Source organism: Balaenoptera acutorostrata, chromosome 15, assembly GCF_949987535.1.
Source record: "Balaenoptera acutorostrata chromosome 15, mBalAcu1.1, whole genome shotgun sequence".
NCBI classification, from domain to species: Eukaryota; Metazoa; Chordata; class Mammalia; order Artiodactyla; family Balaenopteridae; genus Balaenoptera; species Balaenoptera acutorostrata.
Window position 1 is genome coordinate 4,259,840 of NC_080078.1, and position 12,194 is coordinate 4,272,033.

The following is a 12,194-nucleotide window of genomic DNA, read 5'->3' on the forward strand; positions in this document are numbered from 1 at the left end:
CCAACTGAACTGAGGGCCTGCGGAAGTACATTATAGAGGATTTCTCTTAAACTTGCATAATGAATCCAAGTGATTATCACCATCACCTGCTGAAAGCCTACTAAAATGATAGTAAAGGAACTTTTAAAAAGTATAACCTCGCAAGTACACAAAAAAGAGAAAAGGAGATAATAGCCAGCAAGAGATTTAAACAAAATTCTGGAAAACAGCAGATTTACACATGGCAAGAGCTCTAGAAGAGTGGATAAGGCTCAAACCCACAGCCTGCAGCAAGGGCGGCCAATCAGAGGTGGCATAATTCATGTTGCAGAATCGTAGATTTCCCTGAATAACTGTTCTCAATTACTGTATGCCTTTGGTCATTTCCAGTCTTTAAATGGTTATTTTAGACAATTCTGTCTAATTTTACCGTTGATTTTGGGGAGAAGATTTGCCAAGCTTCTCACTCAGCCATTCCAGAAGGCCCACACTGTGGAGGTCCATTCTGAAGAGCCACTGAGGCTGAGAGTCACTAGACACCAGGCCAAGAGAGGAAAGGGGTGTCACTGGAACAGCCATAATGAGTAAGACCCTGGCTGCCTTCTGCCGCTTGGCTCCCTGAATGCTGGCAAACAGTCTTAGATTCCACATTCAAGACACTGTAGATTCCTCTCTGGAAGAACTGGCCCAAGAAAAAGACACAGACAACAACCATGGGGCACCCAGCGAAAAAGCTGGTTTTAAACCTGTCACCTTACAGTGAAGCCCAATGGTTGACAAGATACTCCCCAATATACCACATATAAACACATTAGCTTTTAAAAATATACTTTAAAATTTTAAAGTATAACAGAGCAAAGGCTATGAATTAACACAAAAGGCCCATACCCGTATGACCATCACAAAGGTTCGTAAATACATTTCTTGCACATTAGTAGCCTAAACTACTCACATTAGTTCCTGAAAATAACATTCTTTCGATTCTGGCTTCCTTGCAAATAACACGTCTGAGATATATCCGTGTTGTTGCATGTTACAGTATGTAGTTTTCTTTGCTGTATGTAATTTACTATATGAATATATCATAAGTTACTTATTCTTCTGTTGACAGACATTTGGGTTGGTTCCAGTCTTGCCTGTTTTCGATAATGCTGTTATGAACATTCTTGTATATGTATCTTGATAGACTCATTTCAATTGGGTACATTCTAAGAGAAGTGCTGAGCCACAGGGAAAACGTATGTTCAATTTTAGTGGACAATGCCAACTAACTTTCCAAATTGTCTGTGCCGATTTACACTCCCACCAGCAGTGCAGGAACTTGAAACTTGTTTTGTGGCTCAAAATGTCAATTTTGGTAAACACATTGGGTGCAACATTCAATATATGCTTGTTTGCTTATTTATTTATTTAAAACATCTTTATTGGAGTATAATTGCTTTACAATGGTGTGTTAGTTTCTGCCCTATAACAAAGTGAATCAGCTATACATATACATATATCCCCATCTCTCCTTCCTCCCACACTCCCCATCCCACCCTTCTAGGTGGTCAAAAAGCACCAAGCTGATCTCTCTGTGCTATGCGGCTGCTTCCCACTAGCTATCTATTTTACATTTGGTAGTGTATATATGTCCATGCCACTCTCTCACTTCGTCCCAGCTTACCCTTCCCCCTCCCCATGTCCTCAAGTCCATTCTCTACATCTGCATCTTTATTCCTGTCCTGCCCCTAGGTTCTTCATAACCATTTTTTTTTTAGATTGCATATATATGTGTTAGCATACGGTATTTGTTTTTCTCTTTCTGACTTACTTCACTCTGTATGACAGACTCTAGGTCCATCCACCTCACTACAAATAACTCAATTTCATTTCTTTTTATGGCTGAGTAATATTCCATTGTATATATGTGCCACATCTTCTTTATCCATTCATCTGTCAATGGACACTTAAGTTGCTTCCATGTCCTGGCTATTGTAAATAGAGCTGCAATGAATATTGTGGTACATGACTCTTTTTGAATTATGGTTTTCTCAGGGTATATGCCCAGTAGTGGGATTGCTGGGTCGTATGGTAGCTCTCTTTTTAGTTTTTTAAGGAACCTCCATACTGTTCTCCATAGTGGCTGTATCATTTTACATTCCCATCAACAGTGCAAGAGGGTTCCCTTTTCTCCACACCCTCTCCAGCATTTATTGTTTGTGGATTTTCTGAGGATGGCCATTCTGACTGGTGTGAAGTGACACCTCATTGTAGTTTTGATTTGCATTTCTCTGATGATTAGTGATGTTGAGCATTCTCTCATGTGTTTGTTGGCTATCTGTATATCTTCTTTGGAGAAATGTCTATTTAGGTCTACTGCCTATTTTTGGATTGGGTTGTTTGTTTTTTTGATATTGAGCTGCACAAGCCGCTTGTAAATTTTGGAGATTAATTCTTTGTCAGTTGCTTCATTTGCAAATATTTTCTCCCATTCTGAGGGTTGTCTTTTCGTCTTGTTTATGGTTTCCTTTGCTGTGCAAAAGCTTGTAAGTTTCATTAGGTCCCATTTGTTTATTTTTGTTTTTATTTCCATTTCTCTAAGAGGTGGGTCAAAAAGGATCTTGCTGTGATTTATGTCATAGAGTGTTCTGCCTATGTTTTCCTCTAAGAGTTTGATAGTGTCTGGCCTTACATTTAGGTCTTTAATCCATTTTGAGTTTATTTTTGTGCATGGTGTTAGGGAGTGTTCTAATTTCATTCTTTTACATGTAGCTGTCCAGTTTTCCCAGCACCACTTATTGAAGAGGCTGTCTTTGTTCCATTGTATATTCTTGCCTCCTTTATCAAAAATAAGGTGACCATATGTGTGTGGGTTTATCTCTGGGCTTTCTATCCTGTTCCATTGATCTGTATTTCTGTTTTTGTGCCAGTACCATACTGTCTTGATTACGGCAGCTTTGTAGTATAGTCTGAAGTCAGGGAGCCTGATTCCTCCGGCTCTGTTTTTCTTTCTCAAGATTGCTTTGGCTATTTGGGGTCTTTTGTGTATCCATACAAATTTTAAGATTTTTTGTTCTAGTTCTGTGAAAAATGCCACTGATAGTTTGATAGAGATTGCATTGAATCTGTATATTGCTTTGGGTAGTAGAGTCATTTTCACAATGTTGTTTCTTCCAATCCAAGAACGTGGTATATCTCTCCATGTGTTTGTAGCATCTTTAATTTCTTTCATCAGTGTCTTATAGTTTTCTGCATACAGGTCTTTTGTCTCCTTAGTTAGGTTTATTCCTAGGTATTTTATTCTTTTGGTTGCAATGGTAAATGGGAGTGTTTCCTTAATTTCTCTTTCAGATTTTTTATCATTATTGTATAGGAATGCAAGAAATTTCTGTGCATTAATTTTGTATCCTGCTACTTTACCAAATTCATTGATTAGCTCTAGTAGTTTTCTGGTAGCAGTTTTAGGATTCTCTATGTATAGTATCATGTCATCTGCAAACAGTGACAGCTTTACTTCTTTTCCGATTTCGATTCCTTTTATTTCTTTTTCTTCTCTGATTGCTGTGGCTAACACTTCCAAAACTATGTTGAATAACAGTGGTGAGAGTAGGTAACCTTGTTTTGTTCCTGATCTTAGTGGAAATGGTTTCAGTTTTTCACCATTGAGGACAATGTTGGCTGTGGGACTGTCATATATGGCCTTTATTATGTTGAGGTAAGTTCCCTCTATGCTTACTTTCTGGAGGGTTTTTATCATAAATGGGTGTTGAATTTTGTCAAAAGCTTTTTCTGCATCTATTGACATAATCGTATGGTTTTTATCCTTCAATTTGTTAATATGGTGTATCACATTGATTGATTTGCATATATTGAAGAATCCTTGCATTCCTGGGATAAACCCCACTTGACCATGGTGTATGATCCTTTTAATGTGCTGTTGGATTGTTTGCTAGTATTTTGTTGAGGATTTTTGCATGTATGTTCATCAGTGATATTGGCCTGTAGTTTTCTTTCTTTGTGACATCTTTGTCTGGTTTTGGTATCAGGGTGATGGTGGCCTCTTAGAATGAGTTTGGGAGTGTTCCTCCCTCTGCTATATTTTGAGAAGGATAGGTGTTAGCTCTTCTCTAAATGTTTGATAGAATTCGCCTGTGAAGCCATCTGGTCCCGGGCTTTTGTTTTTTGGAAGATTTTTAATCACAGTCTCAATTTCAGTGATTGTGATTAGTCTGTTTATATTTTCTATCTCTTCCTGGTTCAGTCTTAGAAGGTTGTGCTTTTCTAAAAATTTGTCCAGTTCTTCCAGTTTGTCCATTTTATTGGCATATAGCTGCTTGTAGTAATCTCTCATGATCCTTTGTATTTCTGCAGTGTCAGTTGTTACTTCTCCTTTTTCATTTCTAATGCTATTGATTTGAGTCTTCTCCCTTTTTTGCTTGATGAGTCTGGCTAATGGTTTATCAATTTTGTTTATCTTCTCAAAGAACCAGATTTTAGTTTTATTGATCTTTGCTATCGTTTCCTTCATTTTTCATTTATTTCTGATCTGATCTTTATGATTTCTTTCCTTCTGCAAATTCTGGGGTTTTTTTTGCTCTTCTTTCTCTAATTGCTTTAGGTGTAAGGTTAGGTTGTTTATTTGAGATGTTTCTTGTTTCTTGAGGTAGGACTGTATTGCTATAAGCTTCCCTCTTAGAACTGCTTTTGCTGCATCCCATAGGTTTTGGGTTGCCGTGTTCTCATTGTCATTTCTTTCTAGGTATTTTCTGATTTCCTCTTTGATTTCTTCAGTGATCTCTTGGTTATTAAGTAGTGCACTGTTTAGCCTCCATGTATTTGTATTTTTTGCAGATTTCTTCCTGTAATTGATATCTAGTCTCATAGCATTGTGATCGGAAAAGATACTTGATACTAAATCAATTTTCTTAAATTTACCAAGGCTTGATCTGTGACCCAAGATATGATCTATCCTGGAGAATGTTCCATAAACACTTGAGAAGAAAGTGTATTCTGTTGTTTTTGGATGGAATGTCCTATTAATATCAATTAAGTCCATCTTGTTTAATGTGTCATTTAAAGCTTGTGTTTCCTTATTTATTTTCATTTTGGATGATCTGTCCATTAGTGAAAGTGGGGTGTTAAAGTCCCCTACTATGATTGTGTTACTGTCGATTTCCCCTTTTATGGCTGTTAGTATTTGCCTTATGTATTGAGGTGCTCCTATGTTGGGTGCATAAATATTTACAATTGTTATATCTTCCTTCTTGGTTTGATCCCTTGATCATTATGTAGTGTCCTTCTTTGTCTCTTGTAATAGTCTTTAAAGTCTATTTTGTCTGATATGAGAACTGCTACTCCAGCTTTCTTTTGATTTCCATTTGCATGGAATATCTTTTTCCATCCCCTCACTTTCAGTCTGTATGTGTCCCTAGTCTGAAGTGGGTCTCTTGTAGACAGCATATATACGGGTCTTGTTTTTGTATCCATTCAGCCAGTCTATGTCTTTTGGTTGGAGCATTTAATCCATTTACATTTAAGGTAATTATCGATATGTATGTTCTTATTACCATTTCCTTGATTGTTCTGGGTTTGTTATTGTAGGTCTTTTCCTTCTCTTGTGTTTCCTGCCTAGAGAAGTTCCTTTAACATTTATTGTACAGCTGGTTTGGTGGTGCTGAATTCTCTTAGCTTTTGCTTGTCTGTAAAGGTTTTAATTTCTCCATCGAATCTGAATGAGATCCTTGCTGGGTAATCTTGGTTGTAGGTTTTTCCCTTTCATCACTTTAAATATGTCCTGCTACTCCCTTCTGGCTTGCAGAGTTTCTGCTGAAAGATCAGCTGTTAACCTGACAAGGGGATCAGCTGTTAACATACAAGGGATTCCCTTGTATATTATTTGTTGTTTTTCCCTTGCTGCTTTTAATACTTTTTCTTTGTATTTAATTTTTGATAGTTTGATTAATATGTGTCTTGGAGTGTTTCTCCTTGGATTTATCTTGTATGGGACTCTCTGCACTTCCTGGATGTGATTAACTCTTTCCTTTCCCATATTAGGGAAGTTTTCAACTATAATCTCTACAAATATTTTCTCAGTCCCTTTCTTTTTCTCTTTTCTGGGACCCCAATAATTCAAATGCTGGTGTGTTTAATGTTGCCCCAGAGGTCTCTAAGACTGTCCTCAATTCTTTTCATTCTTTTTTCTTTATTCTGCTCTGCAGTAGTTATTTCCACTATTTTATCTTCCAGGTCACTTATTCATTCTTCTGCCTCAGTTATTTTGCTACTGACTCCTTCTAGAGAATTTTTAATTTCATTTATTGTGTTGTTCATCATTGTTTGTTTGCTTTTTAGTTCTTCTAGGTCCTTGTTAAATGTTTCTTGTATTTTCTCCATTCTATTTCCAAGATTTTGGATCATCTTCACTCTCATTATTCTGAATTCTTTTTCAGGTAGACTGACTATTTCCTCTTCATTTGTTTGGTCTGGTGGGTTTTTACCTTGCTCTTTCATCTGCTGTGTGTTTCTCTCTTCTCATTTTGCTTAACTTACTGTGTTTGGGGTCTCCTTTTCGCAGGCTGCAGGTTTGTAGTTCTCGCTGTTTTTGGTGTCTGCTCCCAGTGGCTAAGGTTGGTTCGGTGGGTTGTGTAGGCTTCCTGGTGGAGGGGACTGGTGCCTGTGTTCTGGAGAAAGAGGCTAGATCTTGTCTTTCTGGTGGGCAGGACCGCATCCGATGGTGTGTTTTGGGGTGTCTGTGACCTTATTATGATTTTAGGCAGCCTCTCTGTTAATGGGTGGGGTTGTGTTCCTGTCTTGCTAGTTGTTTGGCATAGGGCATCCAGCACTGTAGCTTGCTGGTCATTGAGTGGAGCTGGGTCTTGGCATTGAGATGGAGATTTCTGGGAGAGCTTTTGCTGTTTAATATTACATGGAGCCAGGAGGTCTCTGGTGGACCAACGTCCTGAACTTGGCTCTCCCACCTCAGAGACACAGGCCTGACACCCAGCCAGAGCACCAAGACCCTGTGAGCCACATGGCTCAGAAGAAAAGGGAGAAAAAAAAGAAAGAAAGAAAAAATAAATAAAATAAAATAATTATTAAAATAAAAAATAAATAATAATTATTAAAAATAAAAAAATTAAAAGTTAAAAAAAAAAAGGACAAACAGAACCCTAGGACAGTTGGTAAAAGCAAAGCTATATAGACAAAATCACACAAAGAAGCATACACATACAAACTCACAAAAAGAGAAAAAGGAGTAAAATATATATATCGTTGCTCCCAAAGTCCACCGCCTCAATTTTGGGATAAGGGTGTCTATTCAGGCATTCCACAGATGCAGGGTACATCAAGTTGAGTGTGGCGATATAATCCGCTGCTCCTGAGGCTGCTGGGAGAGATTTCCCTTTCTCTTCTTTGTTTGCACAGCTCCTGGGGTTCAGCTTTGGATTTGGGCCCGCCTCTGCATGTAGGTCACCTGAGGGTGTCTGTTCTTCACTCAGACGGGACAGGGTTAAAGTAGCAGCTGATTAGGGGGCTCTGGCTCACTCAGGCCAGGGGGAGGGAGGGGTACAGAATGTGGGGTGAGCCTGCGGTGGCAGAGGCTGGTGTGACGTTTCAACAGCCTGAGGTGCGCCGTGTGTTCTCCCGGGCAAGTTGTCCCTGGATCACGGGACCCTGGTAGTGGCGGGCTGCACAGGCTCCCGGGAGGGGAGGTGTGGACAGTGACCTGTGCTTGTACACAGGCTTCTTGGAGTCTGTAACAGCAGCCTTAGCGTCTCATGCCTGTCTCTGGGGTCTGCGCTGATAGCCACAGCTCACACCTGTCTCTGGAGCTCGTTTAGGCGGTGATCTGAATCCCCTCTCCTTGCGCACCCCGAAACAATGGTCTCTCGCCTCTTAGGCAGGTCCAGACTTTTTCCCGGACTCCCTCCCGGCTAGCTGTGGCACACTAGCCCCCTTCAGGCTGTGTTCATGCAGTTGACCCCAGTCCTCTCCCTGGGATCTGACCTCCGGAGCCTGAGCCTCAGCTCCCAGCCCCCGCCCACCCCAGCGGGTGTGCAGACAAGCCTCTCAGGCTGGTGAGTGCTGGTTGGCACCCATCCTCTGTGCGGAATCTCTCCACTTTGCCCTCTGCACCCCTGTTGCTGTGCTCTCCTCTGTGGCTCTGAAGCTTCCACCCCCCCCACAACGCCCCGTCTCCACCAGTGAAGGGGCTTCCTAGTGTGAGAAAACTTTTCCTCCTTCACAGCTCCCTCCCAGTGGTGCAGGTCCCGTCCCTATTTTTTTGTCTGTTTTTCCTTTTTTCTTTTGTCCTACCCAGGTACGTGGGGAGTTTCTTGCCTCTTGGGAAGTCTGAGGTCTTCTGCCTGCGTTCAGTAGGTGTTCTGTAGAAGTTGTTGCACATGTAGATGTAGTTCTGATGTATTTGTGGGGAGGAAGACGATCTCCATGTCTCACTCCTCTGCCATCTTGAAGGTCTCTCTGTACTCACACTCTGGGTGTATGACTGTTGTCTCCTTTTCTTCACATCCCAGGGCTCTTTGCTCAAAAAAGGTGACCAGGTTCAGCTTAGAGACAGCAACACCTGGTGTGCGGCCTGGAGGGCAGACAGGGTTTCAGCCGCTGGGATCTGTCCCGAGTACAGTGGCAATCCCATCATATATGTTTATTATGTCAAGTTTGTTGATCGTGTTCTTCCAGTGTTCCATATTCATACAAATGTTTCTGTGTGCTTGGTCTCTCTCAGTTATAGAAAGAAACATGTTAAAATCTCCCATTTTGATTGTAGATTTGTCCAACTCCCCTTTTAGTTCTGTCAATTTTTTCTTTGTATATTTTGATACCATATTACTACTCTATAGAGATTAGAATTGTTCTATCTTCCCAGACTCTATCTTTCCCAGAATTCTTTATCTTTATTAACACTTCTGGCTGGATTGTCTACTTTATCTGATAATATATAGACTTAACAGCTCTGTTTTGAGGACTACTATTTGTATAATGTATCTTTTTTTTATTGTTGTACTTTTAATCTTTTTTTATTTTACCTTTATTTATTTACTTTTAAAATTTTATTTATTTATTTATTTATTTATGGCTGTGTTGGGTCTTCGTTTCTGTGCAAGGGCTTTCTCTAGTTGCGGCAAGTGGGGGCCACTCTTCATCGCGGTGCGCAGGCCTCTCACTATCGCGGTCTCTCTTGTTGTGGAGCACAGGCTCCAGACATGCAGGCTCAGCAATTGTGGCTCACGGGCCTAGTCGCTCCGCGGCATGTGGGATCTTCCCAGACCAGGGCTCGAACCCGTGTCCCCTGCATTGGCAGGCAGATTCTCAACCACTGCGCCATCAGGGAAGCCCTATTTTACCTTTATTTTTAAGGCTATCTTCACTGGATATAGAATTCTAGGTGAATACTATTCAGTAATTAAAAGGGATTGAATTACTGATACATGCAACAACATGGATGAATCAAAAGAATTATGCTGTGCAGAAAAATTCAGGACAAACAGTAAACACTGTATGATTCCATTTATATGAAACTGTATAGTGACAAAAAGCAAATCAGTGGTTTCCTTAGTTCAGGAGTGGGGTGAGGACTACCTGCAAAGGGGCATATAGGAATCTTTCTGGATATGTTGTACATCATGATTGAGGTGGTGGTTATATGGGTATATTCATTTTTCAAAACTTACTTAACTATACACTTAAAATGTGTATAGTTCCTCACACATTCCTCACGACAAAATTCCTCACGATGGGTGCAAAATACACAAAACGTGTCCAACAGAAAAATATACCTCTAAAGCCGATGATTTCCCAGAAGAAATTAGTTGCTCTTAAAGAAACTTTGTTGAAGTATATTTAAGACCCAGTTAAAAAAACAATCACAATATTAATTTGATATACATGTTCAGAAAATTTGGAAATGATCATACGTACAAATTACAGGTAGGATTTAAAACTTCCCAAATCACAATAAATTATGGCTACAGTCACTACCAAGTTAGAATACACATTAATAAAATCCTAAAAAATTCAGTATTTCTTTTGTTTTCATAATTTGCATAGCTTAAACAAATTTGTTTTTCTCAATTTATTTCCTTAATAAAATTTGCTCAATTTTAAATGATCTGAAAGCCATATATATATAATTTACCTTCTGCTGGAAAAAAAAAAAAACTTCTTCATAAGCACAAAATATTATCAACGGGAAAACACACAAGAAATGGTATAACTTTTTCCATGGAATTTATACTTATGATCTTTTCCTACTCATCAGCATAACGTTTTTCCTTTTAGTCTAGATGTAACTGTGAATTACGATCTGATAAGAAATTTCATGTGCATTTAAGAATCTTAGAGAAATGTAGGCTCCCTTCCCTTTATGAATCAATGAATTTCCCCCAATTTTAAACTGTAAAGTCAAAGAATACAAGTCCTAAAATTCCTTGTAAGGCTAAACCAGAATCTCTGGCAAAAACGAAATTAAGTATTGTATGAGGGACCAGAAGTGCTTAGCAGCAGATTCAGTACTTTCAGAATGTATAGGTCTGGAGGAGCACTCCTCTGCAGTCACCATTCCTTCAAAAACTGAGGAACTACCACAGTTCCCATACTCCTACCCCTTAAGATCTAATCTACTTGTGATAGAAGATTCTTAAACTTCATTCATGCCAGCAGGAATCACCATTTGACACAAAATTCTAGTCTGACGAGTCCGTTTAAACCTGATGTCCTGAGATCTAAAAACGAAACGTCTCTGGGTTTTACATGGTGCAGAACAGATTCATTTCAAAGACAATATAACTGTAACACTAAGGGAAAAAGCAATGATGAAAGAGAGAAAGTGAGAACACTTACCTCGTCCCCGGTGGCAGTGGAAGTTGTTCAAGTGAATTACCTCTTCATTGTTGTTTCCCTCTGCCATTTTCCAATGCAGACATACACCTATGTGCTTGCTAATATCTAAACATGGTGACTACCTGTTCCAAAGAGTCTGAAAAAGAAAAAAAAAGAAAATTAAGAATAAGGGAATATCAAAACTCTTCCCACATACCTGGTCAAGGTAGCATTCTAAGCTTATCGTGAAAACACCACTAAAAAGAAAAATAGGGGCTTCCCTGGTGGCACAGTGGTTAAGAATCTGCCTGCCAATGCAGGGGACACGGCTTCAAGTCCTGGTCTGGGAAGATTTCACATGCTATGGAGCAACTAAGCCCATGCGCCACAACTACTGAGCCTGTGCTCTAGGGCCCGCGTGCCACAACTACTGAAGCCTGCGTGCCTAGAGACCACGCTCCGCAACAAGAGAAGCTCCCCGCTTGCCACAACTAGAGAAAACCCGTACGCAGCAATGAAGACCCAATGAGCCAAAAAATAAATAAATAAAATAAATTAAAAAGAAAGAAAAAGAAAAATAAAGGGACTTCCCCGGTGGCACACTGGTTAAGACTCCGCACTCCCAGTGCAGGGGGCCCAGGTTCGATCCCTGGCCAGGGAACTAGATCCCACATGCATGCTGCGACTAAGAGTTTGTGTGCCACAACTAAGGAGCTCGTGTGCCGCAACTAAAGAGCAGGCAAGCGGCAACTAAGGAGCCCACCTGCTGCAACCAAGACCCAGCACAACAACAACAAAATAATAAAAAATAAATAAATAAAAAGAAAAAAGAATAACTAAAAAGCTAACAGGACGGGACTTCCCTGGTGGCACAGTGGTTATTAAGAATCTGCCTGCCAATGCAGGGGAGCATTGGTTCGAGCCCTGGTCTGGGAAGATCCCACATGCCGTGGAGCAACTGAGCCTGTGCACCACAACTACTGAGCCTGTGCTCTAGAGCCCGCGAGCCACAGCTATTGAGGCCGCATGCTGCAACCACTGAAGCCCATGCACCTAGAGCCTGTGCTTCGCAACAAGAGAAGCCACCACAATGAGAAGCACGCGCACTGCAACGAAGAGTAGCCCCTGCTTGCCGCAACTAGAGAAAGCCCACACACAACAATGAAGACCCCGTGCAGTCAAAAAAATAAAGTAAAATAAAGATGTGTATCTATAGCAGCTTATATAAAATAAATAAACAAATAAATAAAAACCTAACAGAAGAGAAAAAATGGAAATAAAAAAAACTATTACTGCAAAAGAACATACAAAACATCAGCAAAGGATCAAAGAACAGATGGGACGTATATTTTAAAAAAGTAAAATTAAACTGGAAAAATTAAACAAAATAAGGA

The 12,194-nt window shown here is 40.0% G+C and overlaps 1 protein-coding gene across 4 annotated transcripts in view; it reads right to left on the reverse strand.

The window, feature by feature from the left end:
• Positions 1 to 12,194, reverse strand: part of RNF216 (ring finger protein 216) — a 190,417-nt gene that overhangs the window by 159,261 nt on the left and 18,962 nt on the right. For all 4 annotated transcript variants that reach the window (XM_007186763.2, XM_007186761.2, XM_057529320.1 and 1 more), the window contains exon 2: positions 10,822 to 10,957. In XM_007186763.2, the coding sequence (XP_007186825.1) occupies positions 10,822 to 10,888 (67 nt within the window). In that variant the 5' untranslated portion in view covers positions 10,889 to 10,957. The remainder of the gene's footprint in view (positions 1 to 10,821; positions 10,958 to 12,194) is intronic.